The 26453-nt window shown below is 36.9% G+C and overlaps 2 protein-coding genes across 20 annotated transcripts; one reads left to right on the plus strand and one right to left on the minus strand.

Moving 5' to 3' along the window:
- Positions 1-624: 624 nt before the first annotated feature.
- Positions 625-17504, plus strand: LOC112710902 (uncharacterized). Of its 19 annotated transcripts, none has more exons than XR_011865700.1 (21): positions 625-916; positions 3458-3567; positions 3901-4059; positions 4990-5055; positions 5170-5259; positions 5428-5727; positions 5887-5984; positions 6397-6432; positions 6510-6630; positions 6743-6979; positions 7221-7316; positions 7417-7482; positions 7637-7675; positions 7794-7928; positions 8997-9349; positions 9934-10027; positions 10452-10643; positions 15092-15212; positions 15313-15388; positions 16974-17095; positions 17168-17504. XR_011865700.1 is itself a non-coding variant. In XM_072202939.1 (19 exons), exons 2-18 carry the CDS (start codon positions 3466-3468, stop codon positions 15188-15190), a joined length of 2283 nt encoding a protein of 760 aa, XP_072059040.1. In that variant the 5' UTR covers positions 625-916; positions 3458-3465; the 3' UTR covers positions 15191-15212; positions 16974-17504. The 19 variants fall into 19 exon arrangements, 3 of the variants coding, with proteins under 3 accessions (XP_072059040.1, XP_025619149.1, XP_072059038.1); XR_011865699.1 differs by having other exon boundaries at positions 17180-17504; XR_011865689.1 differs by having other exon boundaries at positions 770-916; positions 3446-3567; positions 6382-6432.
- A 6717-nt stretch (positions 17505-24221) lies between these two features.
- Positions 24222-24710, minus strand: LOC112709125 (uncharacterized). The gene has a single exon (XM_025761021.1). The coding sequence runs from the start codon at positions 24708-24710 to the stop codon at positions 24222-24224; it is 489 nt and encodes a 162-aa protein (XP_025616806.1).
- Between the last annotated feature and the right edge of the window lie 1743 nt (positions 24711-26453).

A 26453-nucleotide genomic window follows, 5' to 3' on the forward strand; every position in this document is an offset into this window, starting at 1 on the left:
GTAACTCCACTGAACTGAGCAACATGCATGTGCTGAGTAAAATGTTATATATATTCATTCATCAGGAATAGTATTTTTGCATGCAAAAGAAGTCAAGTGAACATACTAACAATCAATTGAATAAAAATAGCAACTCTACTGAACTGAATAAAAATAAGAACACATTTCATTTCAAACCCTAGTTATGCTATAAAAATGGAATCAGAATATGTCGATATACTAAACGAAGCAACTCTATCCAGTAAACCTAAAATGCAACTAGGAGAAACGCGAGATTGCAATATTTAAAATTAATAGTAATTTTCCTCATACTTTCGTCAATCTTTGTTGCTGTGGTGGTTTGTTTTTGCTTCTTCCTTGTAGAATTTTCTCGCGATTCTTTTTCAGTAGTGGTTTCCGCAAAGAGCATGAGTGAAGTTTGAGTGATTTTGAGAGAGATTCGAAGAGAACGAGTAGTTTCGTGTTGAAGAAAAAGTAACGTTTTTTTATAATGAAACGTAAATAAAGCAACGGAGGTTTCTGTCTCTTTGGTACGTGGAGTCACATTTTATTAATGAGCCTGAGTGAATTTGGGTTTGGGCCAACTTGAATAACTTAAATATACATTTTATATGGATGTGCAGTATGAATGTTTTGTTTTTTAAGAAAAATTATTACTCGATGAAATACAAAAAGAAAATCTTTCTTAAGAATCAAATTTCTAATTTTCTTCTAAACACGAAAAGGCAATTTTATCCTCAGTTAAAAGGTTTTACACCGAGTCAAATCAGGTGCCACACAAAATTCGCTTGGCCTTTTACAGCCACGCTGTTTCACTCATCTCTCTCTCTCTAACAACCTTTCTCAAGCTCCCCCAGTGGAAACAATATTAGCAGCTAAAAAGGTGCTACACATTCATTCGTCGCCACTGATTGAGGTTGGAGCTTTCTCATTATCTTTTTATTTTTGCCGCTTCTGCTATTACATTTTTTTTCTTTTTGTTTGGTCTTTGTTTGATCTTTTAGTTTAGCTTAGTTTCGATTCCTTCAATTGTAGAGAGAAATCTTATGCATCTCGCAATAAGTTAGTTATGCGGCGTCGAAATGTCTTATCTAATAATTTTGTTAGCTGGTTAACGGTTCTAGTTTGTTTCGTTTTCTAAATTAATTTAGTTTGGTTGATATATATTGTTTTTTCTGGAAGTTTTTTGGGGAATGATTTCGGGTGTTTGAGAGAGGTTAAGCCAGGTTTGTGTTTGGTGATTGATTATGCAACTACGTATTTGGATATGGATTCACATTTAAGAGCTCTGTGAATTCAATGTCAGATGTGTGTGGAGTTTGGAGCTTGGATTGAGTGAAAAGCTTGTGTCTGATGGACGCCTTTAGTTTGCAAAGACCAAGGGCTAAGGTTAAACTCATTCAATGGTAGAAAAAAGAATTGTTTTGTGCACAAGTTGAGAAGTGATTGGAAGACGGGAATTGTTCTTGGGAATGTATTTAGTATATGTGCTATAGTTTGGCTCAGTACAAGAAAAGTATTTGCTTTCCTTTATTATTTTTTTATTTTTTCCATTCGGGTTTTGGATATCATTGGAGCATTGCTGTCTTGGTAGGTTATTGGATGTGCTTGATTCATTTAATCATAAAATCCATGGCTTAGCTTAGTGTGTTGCTATGGCAGGCAGGGGACTTTCCTGGAAGTGTTTGCACATCTCAGCGATGGTGCCCTTGAGATTTTAGAGTTGTTTTGTACTTTTGTTCTTCAAACCTTCTTTATAAGATAAAATGTAAAGTACTGATTTGGTCTTCAAGATTTTTGTCAAAAATCAAAATTGTTTCCAAAATTGTTTTATTTTCCAAATGTCCCTAATGTTGCAATAAACTTTCAAAGTGACCTTCCATTAAGAAATGTTAATTTTTAGACAAATTTGCTCCTAGTGAGTCCCCAATCATAATCCTAACCTAAATCCAGATCACTAACTCCAACCCCACCCCACCCCAACCCCCACCCCTTACCACCACCCATTACCACCACCCCTAAACGTTAATTTTTAATTTTACTTTTTGTTCTTGATTGTAAGGATTGATGAACACTAGTAAATTCTTTGTTATGTTGGTGGCTTTAGTAAAGGTGGAATGTAGATTTGTTATTGCTGATGGTGATGGGGATAAATTTGGAGCTCCCAAATTGGCAGAGACATTATTTATTTATTTTTTTTAAAAAACCAACAATTTTGGTACCTTGTTATTGGGTCTGGTGTAACGAGTTCGTTTGAGGCAGACTGGTGCAGAAACTCCCACATTACACAGGGTTTGGGGAAAGATTACACCCGAAGAGTGTAATGTAGGCAATCTGACTTGACAGAGGCATTTGCATAGCTTGAACCCATGAGCTTGAGGCCACATGAAGACAACTTAACCATTGCTCCAAGGTTACCTTTCTAATGAGTCTGTTTGAGGCATTACCTTAAAGTTCAAAGTGTGGAAATCCTTGATCCAACAAGGTGACTTTTAACCTAAGATGCATGGGTACACTTTTTCTTTTTTAAACAAATATCCTTGAAGAGATGCATGGTCTCAATTAGAATTAAGTGGATCTAATCCAATTTCAAAGGTTTGTTCTTGGGTGGAGGGGTGCCACAATCATTTACGAAGGCCATCTACACCTTATGTATAGGCAATATGAGACTCGAACAAATCCCCCTCCCTGTTGACATATTGCACCGGACATTTTGAGTATAAAGTTTGCAGGATTGGATATCCGTGGATCGCTTATAAATAGCCGTAAGACAGGATCTGATAACATATCGGAATTGTGTTTAATTTATTTTCAAAAGTTGTTTGAAGAGTTTCTCAGTTTACATATGGATACTGGCTACGTATTCTGGTACCAGTACTTTGGTACACTTTGATGTACTCCATACATGTGTTTGTGTCTTTATGGTATTTCTTGGTCAAGCATTATAATAAGCCAATATCAGTCTAGTATTATATTGGTTCATGGAAAACATCAAGTATTGACTTATGCCAATACCACCATTTTAAGCATTTGCTGTTACCGTAATGTATAATGCGATGTTCAAGTGAAAACTTGGTATCAGATCACTATGACAATGGTATTCATCTTATCATTTATTTATTTATTATTTCTATTGTAACTTTTTAACATTCTAGTTATCTTCTCTACTGGAATCTCAATTTAGAATATTGTGGTACCACGTATGTGCAACTGCACTAGCTGGATTTCATCAACATAGCTTTTTATAAGGTCAAGGTGGTGGACCTAAGTTTTTATAAAACCATGAGATGCAACAAAGTATTCAACTTTTGGAAATTATCAGTTTCTCATATTGCTAATTACTTACGAATATTATTTTTTTGTTATGCCATGTGAGTTGTACATGGTTGAAGTAAATTATTTAATTTAGTATAATACCATTTGTATTTTCTTTATTTACTCCTAGATATTGTCATAGATTTTGCAATGCACCGTGTGGGTAGTTCTGGTAACACAGCAAACAACTCAACTCGCCCTAGAAAGGAGAAAAGATTAACTTATATTTTGAATGATGCTGATGATACAAAGGTGAACTTATTATCTTTTTGTTCTGTTTCCATTTGTTTCTTGTAATTTCTATCTTTATCTCCAGGAATATTTTCTTTTACATTTGCCTATAAACCTGTCAGCTAGATGCGATTGATTATTTCCTTCTTAAGAGTTGACAGCATTATGTATGCTTCACTTGGGTACCTAATCTTAGCTAGGTACTTAAAATTATACTGAGAGTGGTGTTATATAATGGATGCTTGCTCTGCATTAATCATGCATTCTTGTACATTCTAGTTTGTAACTTATTAAAATTTGAAAAATTTCTTTGTTATTTATCTTACTCACTTGAATGCTGGTTCCTTTCTGCAGCATTGTGCAGGCATAAATTGTTTGGTTGTACTCAAGTCTGCAGTCTCTGATGTGTCCGATTATCTCTTCACTGGGAGCCGTGATGGCAAGCTAAAACGATGGTCACTAGGTGATGATGCCGCGACGTGCTCTGCTACTTTTGAATCTCATGTTGATTGGGTAATTCTTATATTTATTCATTTTAATTTTCTTCTTTTTCATTTATTAGTGACACTCGATTTATTAATTAACCTTCAGAAGATGTTTATTTTTTTCAACCTATGGTTACTCCTCTAATTATTTAACATTTTCATAGGATTATTTAACATTTTCATAGGATGGAATTTATGAGTATAAATGTTAATTATGCATGCATTGTCTTGCTTGAATACCCAATCTCTGTGGTCCTGTTGAAGTTGTATATAATGGAGCATGAGGTAGCTGCTTACTATGCAGTATACCTCTATTCCTCATTCATAGGATGTCTTGGATTGACCTGTTTATGATATCTGATTGAAATGTATATATTTTTCTTGTACTTAATCTGTAAGTTTGTAATGGTTGAATCTTGATATAGCATTTTTGTTTCATTTTGTAGAGTGCTTCATCAATCATACCTATAGTTAATGTACTTTTTAATTGCCTTTAGTAATTTCTTTTCTCTTCTTTTTCTTCCCCTTATGATATTACGATGTCAGTAGTCTTATTATAGTAGAAAAGTCAAATCTGAGATGGTAATGTAATAAAAGCCCCTTGGTCTCTGTTGTATACAGAAATGATTCTAAACTCACAATTGAAATCTGTTTGAATACTGAAAGAGAAAATTTCTAGTCTGTGAGTTCCTGAACTTCTCTTAACTGTTATTTCATCATGTGTCGTTTCATACTCTTTCCTTGTCAATGTCTTTTGTTTGGGTAAATATACCTCACAAGTGATTCCAGTTGCTAGTTTCTTCAGATCTTTTCAATTAAAGGCCCTTGAATGTTCACAATTACACGCTAAATCAGTTGATATGGAAATAATGAACTCCCCGTGCCAACAAAACATGATACTGACACAGTTCGTAAAAGAATTGAAGTATAATTTTAGCATTTATTCTTAATTTTTCAGGTTAATGATGTAGTTCTTGTGGGAGATGGTACACTTGTTTCTTGTTCATCAGATACTACCCTTAAGGTCTGTTGATTGCTTGCTGTTATTTTGTCTAGTCTATTCACTCTCTTCTCCTAGTATTCCCAGTTGATTTAACTCTTTTCTCCATTTAATCGGATTGCTGTATGTTTGTGCCAGACATGGAATGCCTTGTCCAATGGAGTTTGTAATAGGACACACTGCCAACACTCAGATTATGTTACTTGCCTTGCAGCGGCTGAAAAAAATGTAAGCATTTCAAACTTTCACATTGTTTTTACTAGCAGAACCAGCTAATGGTTCATGTTCTGGTTTGCTCTGTGCTTGAGTTAAATCTAATAGATAGTTTAGTTGACTTTAAAGTTTGTATCTTATAAAATCCATTTTCTAATCCTTTAATAGTCTAATGAATTTTAGAGCAATATCATTGCCTCTGGTGGCCTTGGCGGGGAGGTATTTATATGGGATCTTGAAGCTGCACTTGCTTCAAAGTGCAATGATATTATGGATGATGAAACTTCAAATGTTATCAACGGTTCTTGCAACTCAAAATCTACTATAGCCTTACGAAGCAGCAGCTCAAGTAACAGTATATCCTTGCACAGTACTCAAACTGAAGGATACATTCCAATTGCTGCAAAAGGCCACAAGGAGTCTGTTTATGCTTTGGCAATGAATGAAGTTGGAACCCTTCTTGTCTCTGGTGGCACAGAAAAGGTAGAATGTTACGTTCTATTGAGGCTGCTGCTTTTTACTTTGGAATTTAAACGGCGTTTAGTTGAATTATATTTTATTGAATCTTATAATATATCTTGTGTGATGTTGTCTCTACTATGAAGAGCATGGCTTATTTATTTCTACTTTATTTTCATCTAGGTTGTCCGTCTGTGGGACGCAAGATCCGGATCAAAAACTTTGAAGCTAAAAGGACATACAGATAACATCAGGGCTCTTCTTCTGGATCCTACTGGGAGGTTTGTTGAGTGACTATATAAATTTTCACAAAATATTTGACCAATTTCTCCATCACTGCCCCTTTCATACCAACAGTTGTTTACTGGGATTTGGGTTATGATCTTACTCTTGTGCCTTGTCCTTTTTATTTATTAATTTTAGATTCTATCTCTTCCTGTTATGATTGTCCTCACATGGTATTTCTATATATTGCCACAACTTCTTGCAACTATGCAAGTAAGCAACAGTATTTTCATTGGCATTTTCGCTACATATTGCTATGGTTGATGGTATACTGAATGGTATGTTGTTTGGTGTATTTTGTATTGCATATGACTAGGCACCTTTCATTTTCTAAATTTTGTTAGATTGAATAGCAAAGTACTTTTGTCATACAACAGCTAAAGATTCTTTTAGCATTCATCATGGCAGGTTTTGTATATCAGGATCTTCAGACTCTATGATAAGGTAGTGTGTGTATACATTGTTATAAGTATTTTTGTTTATTATATCTGGTTGACCCATCTCGCCATTTTGCCATATAGGCTTTGGGATCTTGGTCAGCAGCGTTGTATCCACTCTTATGCAGTTCATACAGATTCTGTCTGGGCTCTTGCCAGCACTCCTTCATTTAGTCATGTTTATAGTGGTGGTAGAGACTTATCAGTGAGTGCAGTTTTCCTTTAAAAATAACCTTTAAGTAATGATGCCTTGATGTGACGTCTTCTATTGAAATCATGAGCACATGTTCTAATCGCTAATTCTTTTCTACCTCCAGTTATACATTACAGACTTGCAAATGAGGGAAAGTGTTTTGCTTTGTACAGGCAAACACCCCATACTTCAGTTAGCTTTGCATGATGATAGCATATGGGTTGCATCAACTGATTCTTCTGTTCATAGATGGCCTGCTGAAGGGCGCAACCCTCAAAAGATTTTCGAAAGTGGCAATTCTTTCTTAGCTGGAAATTTGTCCTTTTCGAGAGCGAGGGTGTCACTAGAAGGATCTACTCCTGTATGTTACATTTATCTCTCAATTTCAATTTTCCAATTTTATTATTTTGTCTACTAGTGCTGTACAACTCTGAATATGGGCTTCTAAAGATGAAGCATATTTGGCATTCCTTTGTAGTTCTTCCTTTTTGGTATACACAGATCTATCTTCCAAAGAAGTTTCTTTTCAAATTTAGATGTTCTTTTGGTTTTGGGGAGCTAATACTTTTGCATCTTGTTGCTGCCATTATAAATATCGTTAGGTTCCTGCATATAAAGAACCAACCTTGACTATTCCTGGTATCCCTGCTATAATACAGCATGAAGTTTTAAATAATAAGAGGCATGTCCTGACAAAGGTAATAATACCATTACCCATTAATAATTAATATTATTCTACTGTTAGTTTCATAATCTTTCTGTGTTATGCACACTGCTGATAAATGGCTTTCTTTATAGGATTCCTCGGGTTCAGTGAAATTGTGCGAAATTACTAAAGGTGTTGTTATTGAAGATTTTGGGAAGGTAAGAATTGGTGTTACTTTTGATGGATAACCTACACATTAGTCTTGTTTGTAGGAATACGCTTAGCTATAGTTTTCATTATTTGCAAAGTTCTAGCTGATGGACCTCATTTGTGATTTTCAAAATATTTCATGCTTCACATGTGAACATTTAGGTTTCGTTGGAGGAGAAAAAGGAAGAGCTGTTTGAGATGGTATGATGATATGCTTACTGATAATTTATACATGATCATGTTCTTTATTTGGTTTTTAGTTTAATTTATTCTGGCTTCTTTTTTTTTATATAAAAAAAATAATTCTGCGCTGCTTCAGGTTAGCATTCCTGCATGGTTCACAGTGGATACCAGGCTTGGAAGTTTGTCTGTGCATTTGGACACTCCCCAATGCTTTTCTGCAGAGATGTATTCCGCTGACCTTAATATTTTAGGCAAGCCTGAAGAGGATAAGGTAAATGGATGAATTATTAGTCATGTACCTCTCCTTCTTTTAATATTTCTTTACATATATAACTGTGACAATCAATTTGCAGCCTATGTAATTAATAATAATAATAATGTTGAGTTTATACCGTTGTTGACATCGTTCATCTACATTCTTGTGTCATCGATTACAGTCAGTAAAACATAATGGTTTTCCTTATGTATTTATTTGGGTAGACAAAGATCTTCCCAATTTTATTCTTTGTTCCATAGTTGTCAAACCGGACTGGCTGATTTGGCAGGAACACCAGTGAACTGGACCCCTGGTTTGATGTTTTGAGCACTCATGCAATTAAATAAACCAATCACCAATCAGACCAGTAAAGCTGGTCAGAACTGCACATGTTAACTAGATGGGTCAGCAGTTGGGACATGCGCACATGACATCATGTTGATGTCAGTGTGTGCGCGCCAATTATAAAAAAGTGGCTCCCCTGGGTTCAAGCAAGGGACCTTGAGGATGTGTAACAACTTGACAACCACTTACTAAGCTGTTCCTTGTTATACAGTTTTTATTTTTTATTTATTTATTATTATTATTATTATTATAAATAAGAAATATGTTACATAACTAATAGATGATGGGACATAATGACGTCGTTTGATCCATGTAGTTGACCCCACCTATTGGGATAAGGTTTAGTTGTTGTTGATAGTTATATATTACACAACTGATATTAAATTATATTTTTAAATATTGTATTAATTAGTTTTATTTAAATGGTTCAACTAGTGACCCACTGGTTGAACCATTGAGTAACTCCAGTGTCTTGACCGGATCAATTGCTGGTCCGTGTCTGATAACTATGCTTTCTCCTGTCTGCCAGAATTATCCTTGCCATGTTCTAATATCATGAATGTAGTATTTATTTAAAAGTTATATTTCTGTGGAGGTTTTCTATTATGTGCTTCTATGGTTATCAGATGTAGGAGGGTTGTGGACTCATTGAGAATGCCAACAGTCTACCAACTTTCGAAATTGGTACCTGCTTTAAATATATCACAGCAATTAATGATTGTTCCTGTTACTCTACAGGTCAACTTGGCTCGTGAAACCCTCAAAGGTCTCTTTGCTCAGTGGTTGATAGAACAAAAGAAAAGAACAGGAAGCCCAGCTTCTGCTAACGGAGATTTGAAGGATATTGCTACTAAATGTCATGCTCATTCAGGAGTTGAGGTTGATGGTAGTTCTGAGAATGATGCTATGGTTTATCCTCCGTTTGAATTCTCAGTTATTTCCCCTCCTTCCATTGTTACGGAGGGAACTCATGGAGTTCCATGGAGAAAGAAAATGACCGACTTAGATGGAACTGAGGATGAGAAAGACTTGCCTCTGTGGTGTTTGGATTGTTTATTGAATAACCGACTACCTCCTAGAGAAAATACTAAGTAACTTTTTACCTTCCGGTTCCTTTCCTTTTTGTAAAAAGATGCTGCAGGTAACTCATGCTTGTAGTAGCAAGGAAGAAATCTTGCTCACAGGCCGCCAATTTCCACATTTTGTTAACGCAGTGTGATTGATATTTTCCCAGATTCAATATTAATTTTATTATAAGAGCTCAAAAGACATATCTTAGGTTTGCGTTGATGATTTTAAGTTTCTATTTTCTGAATGACAACTAGATACACTAACAAAACACAATTGTACTTACCATGCCACTCTTAAGAGAAAATAGTTTGCACATTTGAGCTGTAAAAATCTGCTTTCTCAATCCAATGGTGTCTGATGATTGCTTTTCCATGTTGCTCATTGCATTTTTGAACATCTTTAACTTTTGTCCTTTCCAGTAAAGGATTGCTTTTATTTTGTTTGGTCTTACTTTTATAGACCTCTGCATAACTTTGTGGATTTGAGTTTCTGACCATGGTAGCAATTATGTCTGGAAATCTAAGTGATTATCATTGGTCTTGGACCAGTTGTATAATATTCTCTTTAATGTGAATTCTTTTATCTTTTTTGATAACATCTGCAGATGCAGTTTCTTTTTGCATCCATGTGATGGTTCAATTGCTCAGATCCTCACTCAAGGGAAGCTAAGTGCTCCACGAATATTAAGAGTTCATAAAGTAAGCTTTAATATTTCATAATATTTGGCAAATGGAAATTGTTTCCCTCTCATTTCTATTGTTATTTTATCATTTAACTGACTTGATGGATTGTAAAGAAAGTTGGGTTGTGGAAAATACCGTAGAATCTTGCCTCAAATAATTTGGTCACATGAGAAGATTTGTAGAAGCCCCATTAAGAAGTTTAGATCAATTCGAGAATAGCCCAATATTAGAAGTATAGGAAGGCTAAAAAACGATACTAAAAGTTATAGCTGTTAGAATCTTGCACATTACATGGATGCGTAGTTGACTATGATCCTTTTTTCAAAAGATTTATTGCTTTGTTTCTAAATGCATTTTGTGAGCATATTTCACCTAGACAATTTTTTTTTTCGGAGCATTCAATTGAACTATTCTTTCTTCTTTTACCTTTTTTCCCTAGGTTGTTACTTATGTTTTAGAAAAGCTGGTGCTTGACAAACCACTTGATAATGGGAATGCTGATGGAAATGTTGCCCCTGGACTTGCTGGGTCACAGATACAGCACCAAGCAGTTCGGGAGGGACCTACTCGATCTGGATCCAAGTCCTGGCAAAAGATTAGGCCTTCTATTGAAATTTTGTGTAACAATCAGGCAAGTTATTTGTTCTCATAAATGCAGTCTAATGACAATGTAAATAATCAACCGTGCTATGTGCACTCAAAAACTCAGATTCCAAATCAGCCACCCATATAGAATATATGTTAGGAACGCAAAATACACATTAAAAGTGTCTAAAAGAATACAAATATGTGATCGCTGATTTTTTTGTAAAATAGCGTTTTTGGTAAACAATAGAGTTTTCTAGGGGTTTTACTTGGGAAGTTTGTGATCTATTTTAATATTATTAGCCTACACATCCATCCATTGATATGTTCTTTAGAATCCATTGGCTATCGTGATTGCAATTTGTTGCCAATTGTGATGTGCCATACACATTATAAAAGGCATATCATACTATTACGTACCCTAGTAATGATGAAAGTGGGAAAGAAGGTTCAAATGAGGAAGCAATAGAGGTAGCACCAGGGTCCAAGCCTTATTCACGGAGAATTCCATCTCTTCCTTTTTCTTACAACAGAAAGAATAAGAAAAAAGAAAAGCAAATGATGAGGGACCACCAGATATGCAACAAATCCTGCCAGATGGTAGAGGTAGTGGGATGGGTGTGTGATCCTAGGGTAATTCTGTCTTAGGAAAGATAGGAGAGTTGGTTATATATAGGAATGGAAATGAGTTAGGGTATCTAGAAGAAAAAAAATAGAAGAATACTAGAAGGGTAGTCTCTCGAATGCTACCATCACCATTTTCTTTCTATTATTTCTTGCATTTAAATATAATTCCAAAATCTACAAATTGTTATCACTCTGATTCACTCTCTATATAAGCCTTTATTTATCACTTGGTCCTATTTCCTTTATTTCTCGGTACCAGTTGTTACAACTGGCATCAATGCTATCAATTTAGGGAGAGCTTCTTGGATGGTCTCTAAACTGTGCTCTAGCTGCAGTGAAGGTTAGGATGGATTCGTTGGAGAGCCAGATTCTAGAACAAATTGAAACGTGTAGCTGATAATGAAGCAGCTCTAGGATCTAAGCAACTAGTGAAGGTGAACTCAGGAAGGGTATCGGCACCACACGGACTGAAGGAACCCAAACATGAATGAAGATTAGAATGACGAGAGAACAGAGATTTTGGCTCCTATTCGTGCAGATACTGTGAAGGTGGGGATTCCATTGTTTGACGAAGAGGATGCATGTGGATGGCTTGTCTGAGTAGAGGGATTTTTTTTTTTGGGTTTCTCAGAGTTAGAAGCTCAATGTAGTGATTTCTCTGAACAGATAGGTTCTTGCTTTGAGTAGTGGGAGGAACAAACACAAGCAGGACTGTTCTAAAGGAGTTCCAACCAGCCCCCAGGAGCACTAGTGAACCCATTGGAACCATTGTTGGAGATCCGACAGGTGGGGTCAATGATGCAATACCGCTGAGACTGAGTTAGTAGCTCGAACTCAATGAAACCTGGGAAACGAGACCCTCATGTATATTTTCATGAATGGATTGAAACCAAAGGTAAGAGCTGATGAATCGAGCCCATGCAATTGACAATCGTAATTTGACTTGGTGCGATACGGGTGTGTTTACACGAGGGAGACGAGGGGAAACAATGACGTGATTGGAAGGAGTAGGTCGAATTCGATTCTCGCCTCGACCTGACCTGGGGTTGCAGTAGTGGGTCTAGCCCAGGGAAGACCCAGTCTGTTGGGGCTAGCATCAGCAATTATAACCCAAACAAGGGAAAGGTGGCACACTTTTCCAATGAAGGACAATGTAAGGGGTTTTGTTTCAAATTTGGAGGAAAATGGAATCTTGAACATATTTGTCAACACAAACAATATCAGATTCTATTGATGGGTGATAGAGTTTGAGAATCAGAGATAAAGTGAAGAGAGAGAGAATAGAGAATGGATATTCTGTTATATTTTTACCAAATTAATGCTCAGCTCAGTATATACTTGGTTAGAACATATGGAGCAGAAGTGCATTCCACTCTTTAGTTAGAGTCTCTGACAGGTCTAACAGATTCGGATCCATCTAAACTTGGACCCTTCTAGAACTTCTCTTCTGCTTACTCTATTAATGGGAGATGAGGGAGAAAATGGTGTTGCCGAGGAAGAAGGCTTTAGCCATGTTATTGACGAGTTAGAGGGAGCATAACATAGTGGTGGACTGGTGGTGTTAGTAGGTTCAGGAGCTGAAGTCAATTTCATTTCTACTAAAGTAGTGCGAAAATTGTATCTACCTTTGAGGAAGAAGAGAACAAGATCACATGATTGTACTGAAGGAGGGTGGTGCTAAAAACCCACACGTATGTCCCTACAGGTATCCCCTTTGTCAGAAAAATGAAATAGAGATTATTGTTGATGAATTGTTGCAATCAGGTGTGATAAAGCCAAGTACTAGTATTTTTTCAAGTCTTGTTATTGTAGTGAAGAAAGAAGAAGTTTGGAGGTTGTGCTTAGATTAAAAAGCCCTCAAGATAATCGTCCCCAATAAATTTCTGATTTCGATAATTGTTGAATTACTAGATGAGAGTGGAGGGATGCAGATTTTTTCCAAATTGCATTTGAAGTCCAGGTACCACCAAATTCAGTTGAATGAGGATGATATTCGCAAAAGAATATTTTGTACTCATGAAGGGCATTATGAATTTTTGGTAATGCCCTATGGGCTTACTAGTTCTCCTTCACCTTCCAAGCCCTCACGAACAAGGTTTTAAGGCCATATTTGAGGAAATTTTTACTGGTTTTCTTTGATGATATTCTCATATACAGCCCTGACTCCCACTCACATGTTGCATTTGCGGACTGTTTTTGAGATATTGCAGCAGCAGCAATTATTTGTGAATATCAAGAAGAGTTGCTTTGCACCAGCCAAGGGAGTTGCTGTTGATCCAAAGAAAACTCGGGATATGCAAGATTGGCCTGTCTCAAACAACCTCAAGAGTCCAGGAGGATTCTTGGGATTGACTGGTTATTATGGAAGGTTTGCGAAGGGTTATGGAAAGACTGCATGTTCATTGACTCAGTTGCTCAAGAAAGACAATTTTCGATGGGGGATAGAAGCTCAAGAGGCATTTAAGACTTACAAGGATGCCATGACATCTTTACCTTTTTTGGCAGTTCCCTCATTTGAGAGTTTGTTATATGTAGGAGTGGAAAATTGAGGTAGCAAATCCAGAAGAAAAGAATTGAAGAATAGGAGAGGGGCAGTGTCACAAATATTACCAGCACTCTTTTCTTTCTATTATTTTTTGCATTTCAATATAATTCCAAAAACCGAGAAGAAATGTTATCACCCTCAGCCTTTCTGCACTACCCCATCCTATTTCCTTTGTCTTGTTACCAACTGTTACATTGTTAGGGACTCGGGTATTATGGAGTCTCCAAAATCCTTCATCCAATAGTATGAGATACTTGATGCATATTTAAGGAAAGTGGTTCTTCTCCCATAATTGCTAGCTTCTAAGGTGGGCTCCCTACTTTCCTTAGATACTTAACAATAGTATCAAAGTTTTGGTTTTCGGCACCACAGAAAGGGATACCTATAGGCTGGATTAAGGTGAATACCGAATATTGATAGCCAACAGTCAATTGACTACCATTTGGTCAATGTCGAATTGTCGATAGAGTGAAGCCGCTGTGAACGTTGGCTCTGTAGAGGCGGTGTATTGTTAGAGACTTGGGTATTATGGGGTTCCCAAAGTCCCACATAGGATAGTATGGGATGCTTGATATTTAAGAAGAATGATTCTTCCCCATAACATCTAGTTTTTAAAGTCCAGTTCACCACTTTGCTTAGATACTTAACACAACAACAACAAAGCCTTATCTCACTAGGTAGGGTTAGTTATGCTTAGATACTTAGCACATACCCTTAGAATTTTGCACTTTCTCCAATGTTTTGGATTATAAACTTCGATGATGGATGATCAATAGCTTTGATGTGGTTGGCCTTCTTATTGCAAAAGTCAGTTCCTATTCAGTTCTTTGCAAAACAAAATATGCTCCTAGTCCTAGTAAAAAATAATACTTTTTTTAGGTAATACTTTATTGATCTTATTTTCACTTGTGATGAGAGGGCCAGCTAAATGAGACTTGAAAGAGCATTTTTTGCCCCGAAAAAGTTTTATGTACCACAATGGCCTTATTTTTTCCCAGTATACTAGATTTGTCTAACTGAAACCATAGAACACTTAAATTGAAGCCTTAAAATTGATCCGAGTAATTGTATTTCATATGTAGGTACTAGTTTTAGCTTTGTTCATACTGACTGTTTTTACTGCATATGTTTTAGTCATGTTAATTAGTTCCCACCTTTTCCCAAATGATTGCCGTACCGATTACTTTTTTATATTGATTCTCCCAAATAAACTAGAGAGAGTTTAGTGATCGATGGCGTTATTGACTAATTAATTTATTTGATGTTATCATATCAATTTTTCATTGAAGTATGGTTAGTGAACTGTTATTTGTTATTTCCAGATATTGCCTCCCGAAATGAGCTTAGCTACAGTAAAAACTTACATATGGAAAAGACAAGATGACCTAGTCCTAAATTACAGAGTGGTTCAAGGAAGGTGACAGCAAATTGCACATTTCAGAGGTTGGATAGCTCTTTGAGCCTTGCTTAGCTTTTCTCAGCTAAATCTGATATTATTGCTTTTATGGCTACGTTTATTCATTGTTATAAATTTTGCTGTTAGGTGGAAGTGGAAGATTTGGTATGATGGTATTCTGTAATCTATATTGTTTTGAGTCTAGCTGACATATGTCCTAAAGGTACATATTAAGGTTATAAATTAATTTCTTTAATAAAAATTATACAATATATAAGTTTTGGGTAAAGTAATTTTTTTGTTCCTAATGTTTGTGGTTTTTTTTTTCAAAAATACCCCTAACATTTAATTTCATTCAATTTTGTCTTTAACGTTTTCAATTTATGTCAAAATTACCCTGAATGTTAACTTCATCTAAAATGTGAGGGACAAAATTGAAACATTCAGGAGGTAATTTTGACATAAATTGAAAACGTTAGAGACAAAATTGAATGAATTGTAAAGGATAGGGACAAAATTGAATGAAATTAAACGTTAGAGGTATTTTTGAAAAAAATAATATTGGTGACAAAAAATATACTTTACTCTTAAGTGTTCAATGCATTTATTATGTTTTCAATAAAGTAAAAAATTTAAAAATTTTTATTAGTAGGAAAGTTAACATGTGCACAAAGGCTCTGTTTGTTTGTTGTCTAGAAGTGGACATAGATATAGAGACACAATAGTACATAGACATAAAAATACAAAAGTTTTAGATTTTGTTTGGTAACAAAACACACGACAAAACACAGAAGTTACACTCATCAAAATATCAAATTTACCCTGATCACCACAACTACCACCATCAGATGATTCTTCATCATCTATAATTAACAAGAAATCATAGCCCAGAAAAATCACCATAATAATCAACCAAAATCAGAAAAATCGAAAGACAAGCAGGGAAATGAGGGAGGCAGCGGGAGAAGGGAGCAGGGGCAGGGGCAGGGGCCGAGGCAGAGGCAGAGGCGCAGCGCAACACATCTGCATAGAGAAAGAGGGAAGATAGGAAGAAGGGAGGCAGCGAATAGTGAGAGGGAGGGAGGAAGGATGACAGACTTTGAACAATGAGAGGGTGAGAAGGAGGAGCGGCAAAGAGTGAGGGGGGGGGGGGGGAGGAGTAGAGGCAGCAGATCTGGGTGAGAGCAGAGCGAGGAGTTGGCACAGACAAAGACAGAGAGCCAAAGGAGAATGAGTGGGACGAAGAGTGATAGAAGCGCAGTGGTAGAGGAACGAGGAGGGAAGAGCAGAGAGTGGTAAAAAACAGAAGGGCGGGGGGGTAGGATAAAATTGGCAATTTGAAAAATAATTAGGGATAAAAGTGTCAAAATTCATGTCTTATAAATTGTGTCTTAGTGTCTCAGCTTGAAAGGCAGACAGTGAAGATATGTATTTTGTGTGCATTTGTGCGCTACTATGTTCATAAAAAATCTGTGTCTTAGCAGACAAATAGTAGCATGTGTCACCGTGTCTATGTTTCTCATGGGCATGGAAAATTGGAAACTAACCAAACACTGCCCAAAGGCACATAGTAGCTAAACGATTTTTTTTTTTTAATAACTAATGCAACTCTTGTTCCCAAGTTAAATAATCTGGGGTCATAAAAGAACTTAGGCTTTTGAAAGAGAAGTAATTTTGGCAGAGTGTTGATCATTAATGTAGGCTTAGTAGGATGAGTTGTGTATAAATTTAAATTATACCGACTCTATATCATTTGCAGGTCTTCTTTCTCGTCATGATTTACAGACTATTGTTATTAATACTTGCAGCTTTTCTTGCTATTGTGTAAACTACTTCTGAGCATTGATTCTTCTTGGGAGGCCCCTTTGATCTGTGGCTTCATGGAAGATTTGCAAATCCCAAACACTGACTGATCATCAATTTTTTAGTGGTATTCTTCAAACCTGCTTGGATAGATTCTACTTTATTAGAGAGCTGTTACTATAAATTTTGAATGGAAAAGTTATATATCCAGCTGGTGTGCTTTCTTTCAATGGAGATGATGGAGTCATGGAAGTTTTGATCCTTGCAAGATATTTTCTAATGGACTCTGTTGAGGATTTAGAGGGGATCATGCTCGAGCTGGCATATATTCAAGTAGGTAGAAGGTTTAGATATGACAACGAAAGCATTGTACATTTGACTTGTGCTTAATACATAGCCATAGAAATTCTGTTCTCAAGGTGTATCTTCACATCTTCACTTGTTCTGCTTTCTTTGGTTTTGAAATTTTGTCAATTTTTCTAATTTTTATTATTACATTTAATTGTTCAGTTTAGTCATTTGATGTTTACTGCTAATGCTAGGCTTCTCTTCTCAGCTATCCTCAGTTCTTTCATGGGATTTAATCTCGTGCCATGTTCCTTTGTGGTTTATACATTTGAATTTTCACTCTGAAAGTGTACTCGTGTTTTCTCAGTGTAGAAATGTGTAACTGGAAACTGGAATAACACGGGACTTTTTTTTTTTAAATGTTAAGGTTATTGCATTCCACTGATGTTTGCGAGAGTATTTATTATAATTTAGGTTTTTCTTTTTAATTTAAAATATATTTGTTTTTACCACTACTCATGTTGTGACTAGGCCACCCACTTCAGCTGAATCTGCAATAAAGTAAACTAGTAAATAATAAACTAGTAAATAAGGTGTAATATAGAAGGAAATGAAGTGTTTTCTTTTTGTGTATTCTTGTTTTGGTAAGTTGTGAAATAGGGTTGTGTGAGACTTGGTAACTGAGCTACCAAGTCATCAGGTACACTAGTTTTAGTAAATAATAGTAAATAATAGGGCTAAGTACTTTTTTAGTACTTAAGGTGTGAGGTCAAAATCAAAATCGTTCTCAACTTTTTTGTTATTAAAATTATTTTCAACATTACAAAACGTTATAAAATTATCATTTTCTATTTTAATTTTATTTTATTTTTTACCAAATTACTCTTAATAATTAATATAAATAATAAAAATAATATTAAAAAAATAAGAACAAAACCCTTCTCTCACCACCTACACTCCCACTTTCGTATCTCTTCCCTTTCTTCTCTCCCCATTCCTTTCCTCATAGAGTCATACCCCCCTCCTCCTGGCACCCCCATCTCCCCTCAGCACTCGGGCAGCGCACATACTTGACACTACCTCGGGCAGTGATGCACCGTTGCTCACTCTGGTGAGCCCAGCCCCTCCTGGCATTGAATCGGCCCCTCTCTCCTCTTCTTTGGATGGTGGCGATGAGGCTGATTCAGAAAGCACTTTCCACCGACGAGATCCGACGTGTTGTTTGACACGTCATTAATCTGTTCCCTCTTCATAGCAGCGACCGCTTGCTTTCTCCGCTCCACTACTAATGACTCGATGAACACTGCTCATGTTCAACGCTTCATTTCTATTTCTTGCCCTTGTTGGAGTACATTCCCTTCTCATTCGATTCAGTGCTGCCATGTACTTCCTTGGTTCAACTCCCCCGGATTGGCTCTACTCTATTCTCTTGATGTGGCGAATTCTCTGTAGCCTGGCCTCTCTTCGAATGGTAATTGCCAAATCTGCCAATTGATGAGCTAGTATATTCCCTTCTCTTGGAGAATAGCATCAATTTCTGCACACTTGCCTTTGGATTTACTAAAGATAAGCTATCATAAAACTGACTGAAATATAAAGGTGGGGGTGTAGGTGTGGGGGGAGGGTTTTATTTTTATTTTTAATATTATTTTTATTATTTATATTAATTATTAAGGATAATTTGGTAAAAAAATAAAATTAAAGTAGAAAAGAACGATTTTATAACGTTTTGTAACGATGAGGGTGATTTTAATAACAAAAAAATGTTGGGGACGATTTTGATTTTGGCCTCAGACCTTAGGACGAAAAAAGTACTTAACCCTAAATAATACTACTTTTGCTATGTAGCCAATCAATCATCCGGCAGAGAACTGACGGGCGGAAAATTGTTAGTTAAGAATTTCTAATAAAATAACGTTGTAAATACAGTTCTTAACTGACTAAATTCCGCTTATCAATTTAAAAGGGGTTTGTCACAATTAAGAATAAAATACTGGGAGTAGAATTTTCAGGTCATTTTTCAACGAGTTGAAACAAGGTGCGAATTATTGATTAGGAATTTTTCTGATAGATTTTGAGTTGAAAAATGGAAAAATAAATAATTGAAAACTATGCAAGTAGCAATTAACAAGAGATGTTGTGTATTCAATTTAAAAAGTCTTGGCTAGGAGAAAATTAATTGGAGGTTCTATCCTCGTTGAATTTCTCAAGTGTAATAGTGAAAGTTGTTGTTCCAATTAGTGATCCTCTTGCAGTTACAAAGAAAGGTCAATTGGGTACACTAACTCTAATTCACAAGTCCTAGCCCCTTCCTAGGAAAGGACTAGAGTTAGTGGAAATAGAGTTAGACAACAATTTCAAAATTTAAATTAACACTTGAGTTTTCCAACTCAAGAAGTTCCAATTAATCAACTCCCAAGACAAGTTGAGAGTTTTAAGTCATAACATGAATGCTATTTTCATATAACATGGAGTAAGAGAAAATGAGAGACATGATAAATAAAATAAATTAACTAATAAAAATTTTAAAGCTAATAATTAATCGAATGAATTCGGACAAGAAATGGAATTAAAACTGAAATTGGCTAATTATATTAATAAATTAAAATTAAGAAAATCATAACATGAATCCTAACAATTGAATGGAAAAACACAAGAGTAAGGTAAGAGAAAAGTAAACTATAATGACGAAGACTTCTACTGAAGATAGTAGCAACTCTTTCTCAAGATCCAATCCAAGCAAAACTAAGAAAAATTATGATTAAACTGAGAACCCTATGAGAGCAAGTGTTTTCTCTAGAATTCTCTAAAAACTAAAACTAAAACTATGAGTGTATGAGAGTGTGTCAAGTCTCAACTACACCCTTGCATCTATTCTAGACTTTCGGGCCTGAAAATGGGTCAACCAGAGGCCCAAAAATTGCCCCCGGCGAATTCTGATATGTAGCACGTGACGGCCTTCCACGCGTACGCGTCATCCACGTGTGCGCGTCGATGTGCATTCCTCTAATCACGCGTACGCGTACTACGCGCGGGCGCGTCATTGCTTTGTCTCCTAACCACGCGTACGCGTGCTTTGCGCATGTGCGTCGTTGCTCTCCCTTGAGATCTTTAATTCCTTGTGTTCCTTTCTCTTTTGCATGCTTCTTTTCCATCATCCAAGCTATTCCTGCCCTGTAATCTCTGAGAACACTTACCACACATATCACGGCATCGAATGGAAATAAGAGAGGATTAAAAATAACGAATTAAAGGCCAAATAAGCATGTTTTCAATCGTAGCATCAATTTGGGAAGGAAAATGTAAAACCATGCATTTCATATGAATAAGTGTACAAAATATTGATAAAAACCATTCTATTTAGTACAAGATAAACCATCAAATAATGGTTTATCAATCTCCCCACATTTAAACACTAGCATGTCCTCATGCTAAGCTCAAGGAAATCGAAAGAGTAAGCGATAAAGGGTGAGACTTGTACAATGCAACCTATCTATATGAATGCGACTACATGCCAAAATGTTTCTACCTACTTGGTTAAAAACAAAAAAACTCTCCATGACAAACATAAATAGATACCCCTAATTCAAATTGCACAATAAGATAGTAGTAAACTTGTGAGGAGAAAGCTCATGAAAGCTGGGAACATAGAGTGGAGCATTGAACCCTAACTGGAAGTGTATATGCACTCTAATCGCTCAGGTGTCTAGGGTTATTCCACTGTAGTCTCCTCTAGTCATGCTTTTTAAAACTTTGTTCTTTATCTTACCAATCAACAAAAATTTAGTGTACTAATGCAGACATCATGAGGACTTTTTACGATTGTAATAGGGTTAAGGTAAGGGTGAGGATATATTGTATGGCTAAGTGAGCTGTGATTTGGATCTTTGACTAACCTAAGTTCTCACCTAACACACACACCCTATATAATTCTCAAATCATGCTTAGCTACCCAAATTCTCATTTTTGCAAAATTTTACACACTCATGTATCAGTTTTAATTCCATCACATATGCATTGATCTCTTTATTGAACTTACATTGGGGTAATTTTGTCCCCTATCCCTTTATTTATTTATTTATTTATTTAAAGGTAAAAGCATAATTTATCAATGCATATGATGTTTCTAATTTTACACGAGTGAGCACCCAAATTCCCAATATTTGTCAATAAGAGCAAGGACACATTGTCATCAACCATAGTTCCTACATTTCCGCACACTTAGTTGACATACAATCTCTATCTTAAGTTAACTAAAGATTCAAATAGGGTAATTAATTGTTTTTTCGCTTAAGACTAGTGATGTGGTAATATAAAGAACAAATGGGGTTTAAAAGGCTCAAAGTGGCAACCAAAGGTAAATAAAATGGTAAGCTATTTGTGATAAGTGAGCTAGTATCAAATAATGGCTTCAATCACATGTATGCATGAATATACACTAAAAATGGACATATATAATGGAACAAACCAAAGATTGTAATCATAGAGAAGAAAACATAAAAGAAGAAAAATTATGGTTAAATAATGTAACCATATAATTAAGCTCAAAATCTCACAGGTTGTGTGTTCTTTAGCTCTAGACTAAGTTCCAAATTAAAATCTTCAAACAAGTTTAACAAGATTTTTTATTTGAATTAAGGAAATGCTATAGAATAGTGTCTTGAAAATGAATATATCAGTCAATCAAGTAGTATCTAAATGCAAACAACTACTACTAATCATGCAAGTTATTCTATGTAACAAAAGAAAAATAACATATTGGTGTTGGAAGAGAGAGAGATGTTACCTCCGGAAGTCATTCTGACTTCCCCCACACTAAAGGGTTTGCACGGTCCTCCGAGCCGTCAGCGATGAAAAGAGGGGTGTTGGGAGCATTGCTGACATCTTTTGGCTCATCATGGTTCTCCATGCTACGAGGTGATGTGGAATCCGGGGTGTCTGTCTCTTCTCTAGGTCAGTAAGTGCCAACAATCAGCTCCTTCAGGTAGTGATATCGGCGCTTGTTACGGCGCTCCATTCGCTTGGCCCGTCGTTTTTGCCGGTCCAACCTCTCAAGGATTTGAAGGAGCAACTGATTAGTTGAAGGTGCCTGTGGTGTAGATGATGGTGGAGTAGAGGGAGAAGGAACGGTGGGGGTCGAGCTGTCAGTCTGGTTGGCAGTAGGTGCTGGAGGCCTGATATACTTCCCATTTGGGACATACTAATAATCTCTCGGAACAATGGCCTTGGTGTCTCCAGCCCGATAGGGAACTTCTGCTGCAGAGACCAAATCTGTAACTAATGCAGGGAAGGGTAGGTTGCCCGCTATTTGCACATGCTCCATGGCATGCCAGATGAAGCGAGCAAGTTCAGTGGTTTCTCTGTCAAAATGCACCATATGAGGACCGCCATGTCCGTAGTGAAGGTTGATTCGTGTGTGCTCGGAAGGACATAATGAGATAGAATTTGAGCCCACACGCGAGCCTCGAAGGTAAGTGCAGAGGCGGAGATACCCTTTGGTTTAGCCCAGTGTTATCCATAGATCCAATTACTCCCAGGGAGAGCGATGACGCCTAAGATGCTCTTCCAGTCAAAGGTGTATGCTTGGCATTCCATCTGGGCTGCTTGATAAGCATCTAATCCCTCTGGGCTAGGTGAAAGATGCAATACCCTCTGAATGGCATCTTCGGAAATAGGGACTTGCTTTTAGCGAACATAGACAGACTGCAAGGTAGGCGAGTGTAAGTTGGAGTAGAATTCAACTACCCATGACAGATTGGCCTCCCGCGGCTGTCTCCTCAAGAATTCTCACTGTCTCCTTTCAATGTGGGGCTCCACAAAGTCAACAAAATGTGTCGGAAGGATGAGAAGGTGCTCGTTGTTGTAGTTCCTTTCTGCTAGAAGGGGAAACATCCGCTTACAGTAACGGTTGGTGAACCATGCAGGAAATGCTTTTTCTATCTCATCCACTCAGATAATCTTCTTCACCCTCTTAGTAGGTGGCTTGACTGTTGTGGAGGGTTGTTCCTTAGCCGGTGCTCTTTTAGTTCCTTTCTTCGCTGTTGTCTTGTTAGAAGCTTTCTCTTTTTCCTTTTTGGTGGCCATCCTGAAAAAGGAAGAAAGAAAAGGAATATCAAAATCAAATAGCTAGTACCGGAAGGGGAAAATCCAAGTGATAATCAATGCCAAAGGAGAAGATAGTGTCTTAAATACATGGTCGCGACAACATGCAAATAGGACATCAAGCAACATCATGAAGGCATATCATAACAACTAGATGCAAGAGGATTAAAAGCATGCAAGTAAAAGCATGAGAAGCATAGGTCAAGCATCAATAGCATAAATAATTATCACATGTAACAAAATAATGAGCACTTGAATGTTGACAATTAATGAATAATATACTTAACTTACACGGAATTCAAGGGTTGTGAGAAAGAGGCATTAAAGTGTAAGAATAAAATAGAAGAAAGCACAAAATGCCATGAGGGCTTTTTCACAAACACTTGGTATGCTTTTTTAAAAGGTGAAAGTAAAATAATTAATCCAAGCATGTATGAGATCTAGAATAAAATGTCAATTGTCAAATCACTCCACATAATATCCACAAGCAATGATATAGCAAAATAATCACCCAAATAAATCTCTAACACCAACATAAGAATGCAAAAATAGGGAGTAGAAGAGGGAAAGAGGAATAACCTTAAGAAGAAGATGATGAAAATAGGGAAGTAATTGAGAATGTGAGAGTAAGAGAAGAGTAATAAGAATGGAGGAAGAAGAAATTAAGAAAGAGGGAAGAAGATGAATGAAGAAGAAAGTAAGTAAGAGAAGAAGAAAAGAAAAATTAGGATTTGAAAAGAAAAGAAAATTAAAAGCAAACAGAATAGGCGGCGCACTGCGTTTAAAGGAAAGATCATACCATGGTGGGTTGACTCCCACCTAGCACTTTTCTTTAATGTCCTTAAGTTGGACGGTCTATGAGCTTAGTCTTCTTCTTGTGCTAGATCCTTCAAGAGAAAGATCTCTAACTCCTTGTTCCTTTCTAACTTCTCACCATGATATAGCTTTAAGCGGTGGCCATTCACCTTGAAGAAGTTGGGGCTTGATGGATGACTCAGATGGAAGACGCCATAAGGCTCAACTTTCTCCACCCTGTAGGGTCCTTTCCACCTTGATCTTAACTTTTCTGGCATGAGTCTCAGCCTCGAGTTATAGAGAAGGACCAGATCCCCAACTCTAAACTCTCTTCTCTTGATATTATTGTCATGCACCGCCTTCACCTTTTCCTTGTAGAGCCGTGAGTTCTCATACGCTTTTAGTCGAAGGCACTCTAATTCCTGTATTTGCAGCTTCCTTTCAGTGCCAGCTCTTCCCAATCCAAAGTTGCATTCCTTCACTGCCCAGTATGCCTTGTGCTCCACCTCCACTGGAAGATGACAAGCCTTCCCGCAGACGAGGTGGAATGGACTCATTCCGATGGGTGTCTTGTATGCAGTCCTATAAGCCCAAACCGCATCTGCCAGTCGAGCACTCCAGTCCTTCCTGTGAGGCTTCACAATCTTCTCTAATATGTGCTTGATCTCTCTGTTTGACACCTCGGCTTGCCCATTGGTCTGGGGATGGTAAGCTGTCGCCACCTTGTGAATGATGCCTTGCTTTTTCAACAGACTTGTCATTCTCCTGTTACAAAATTGAGTGCCTTGATCACTCACAATTGCTCGCGGTGATCCAAAGCGACAGATAATATTATTTCAAACAAAGGAGACAACGGTGTTAGCATCATCAGTATGGGTAGGAATTACTTCCACCCATTTAGAAACATAATCGACAGCTAACAAAATGTATAAGAAACCATTAGAATTTGGAAATGGACCCATAAAGTCAATACCCCACAAATAAAAAATTTTACAGAACAACATATGTTGTTGGGGCATCTCATCCCACTTGGATATATTCCCAAACCTTTGGCATTGGGGGCAAGAGGCACAATATATGCTAGCATCCTTAAAAAGTGTGGGCCACCAGAATCCACAGTCTAAAATTTTTCTAGCAGTTCTTTGAGGACCAAAGTGTCCACCACTCTCAGAAGAGTGGCAGGCCTCTAAAATTGACTGGAATTCTGATTGTGGTACACACCTTCTAATTATCTGGTCAGCATCACATCTCCATAAATATGGGTCATCCCATATATAATATTTGGACTCGCTTTTCAGCTTGTCCCTTTAATGCTTAGTAAAATTAGGAGGAAAGGTACGATTAACAAATAATTAGCTACAGGTGCATACCAAGGTACCACTTCAGATATTGCCTGCAAGCTATCAAGTGGGAAGACATCATTAATAGGAGTGGAGTCATTTTTAATATGTTCAAGGCGACTCAAATGGTCCGCCACTAAGTTTTGAGAACCACTCCTATCTCTGATTTTTAAATCAAATTCTTGCAGCAGCAATATCCAACAGATTAACCGTGGTTTGGACTCTTTCTTAGCTAACAAATACTTTAAGCCTGCATAGTCTAAATACACTACCACCTTAGTTCCTAGTAAATAAGCTCTGAATTTGTCTAGAGCAAAAATAATAGCTAATAGCTCATTTTCGGTGGTAGTATAATTAGACTGAGCACTGTCTAAAGTCTTAGAGGCATATGCAATAATATAAGGATCCTTACCTTCGTGCTGAGCCAGCGCTGCTCCTACCGCATAATTTGATGCGTCGCACATGATCTCGAACGGCCTACTCCAGTCAAGCCCTCTCGCAATATGAGCTTGGGTCAAGGCAACCTTTAACTTATCAAACGCCTCCATGCAATCTCCACTGAACGTGTACGCTACATCCTTCTGTAGCAACCGGGATAAAGGCAATATTTCCTTACTGAAATCCTTGATAAATCGCCGGTAGAAACCTGCATGACCAAGAAACGAATGGACTTCCCTCACCGAGGAGGGGTAAGGTAAACTAGAAACAATATCTACCTTTGCTAGGTCAATAGATTTGCCAGTATTAGAAATAATATGTCCTAGAACAATACCTTGTTTTACCATGAAATGGCATTTTTCAAAATTCAATACAAGGTTTGAACGACCACACCTGTCTAATACTCTAGCTAAACTATCCAAGCAAAGGTCAAATGAATCACGATAGACACTAAAGTCATCCATAAAAACTTCCATACAATTTTCGTGAAAATCTGAGAAAATACTCATCATGCATCTTTGA

This window comes from Arachis hypogaea, chromosome 9 (assembly GCF_003086295.3).
Source record: "Arachis hypogaea cultivar Tifrunner chromosome 9, arahy.Tifrunner.gnm2.J5K5, whole genome shotgun sequence".
Classification (NCBI taxonomy): domain Eukaryota; kingdom Viridiplantae; phylum Streptophyta; class Magnoliopsida; order Fabales; family Fabaceae; genus Arachis; species Arachis hypogaea.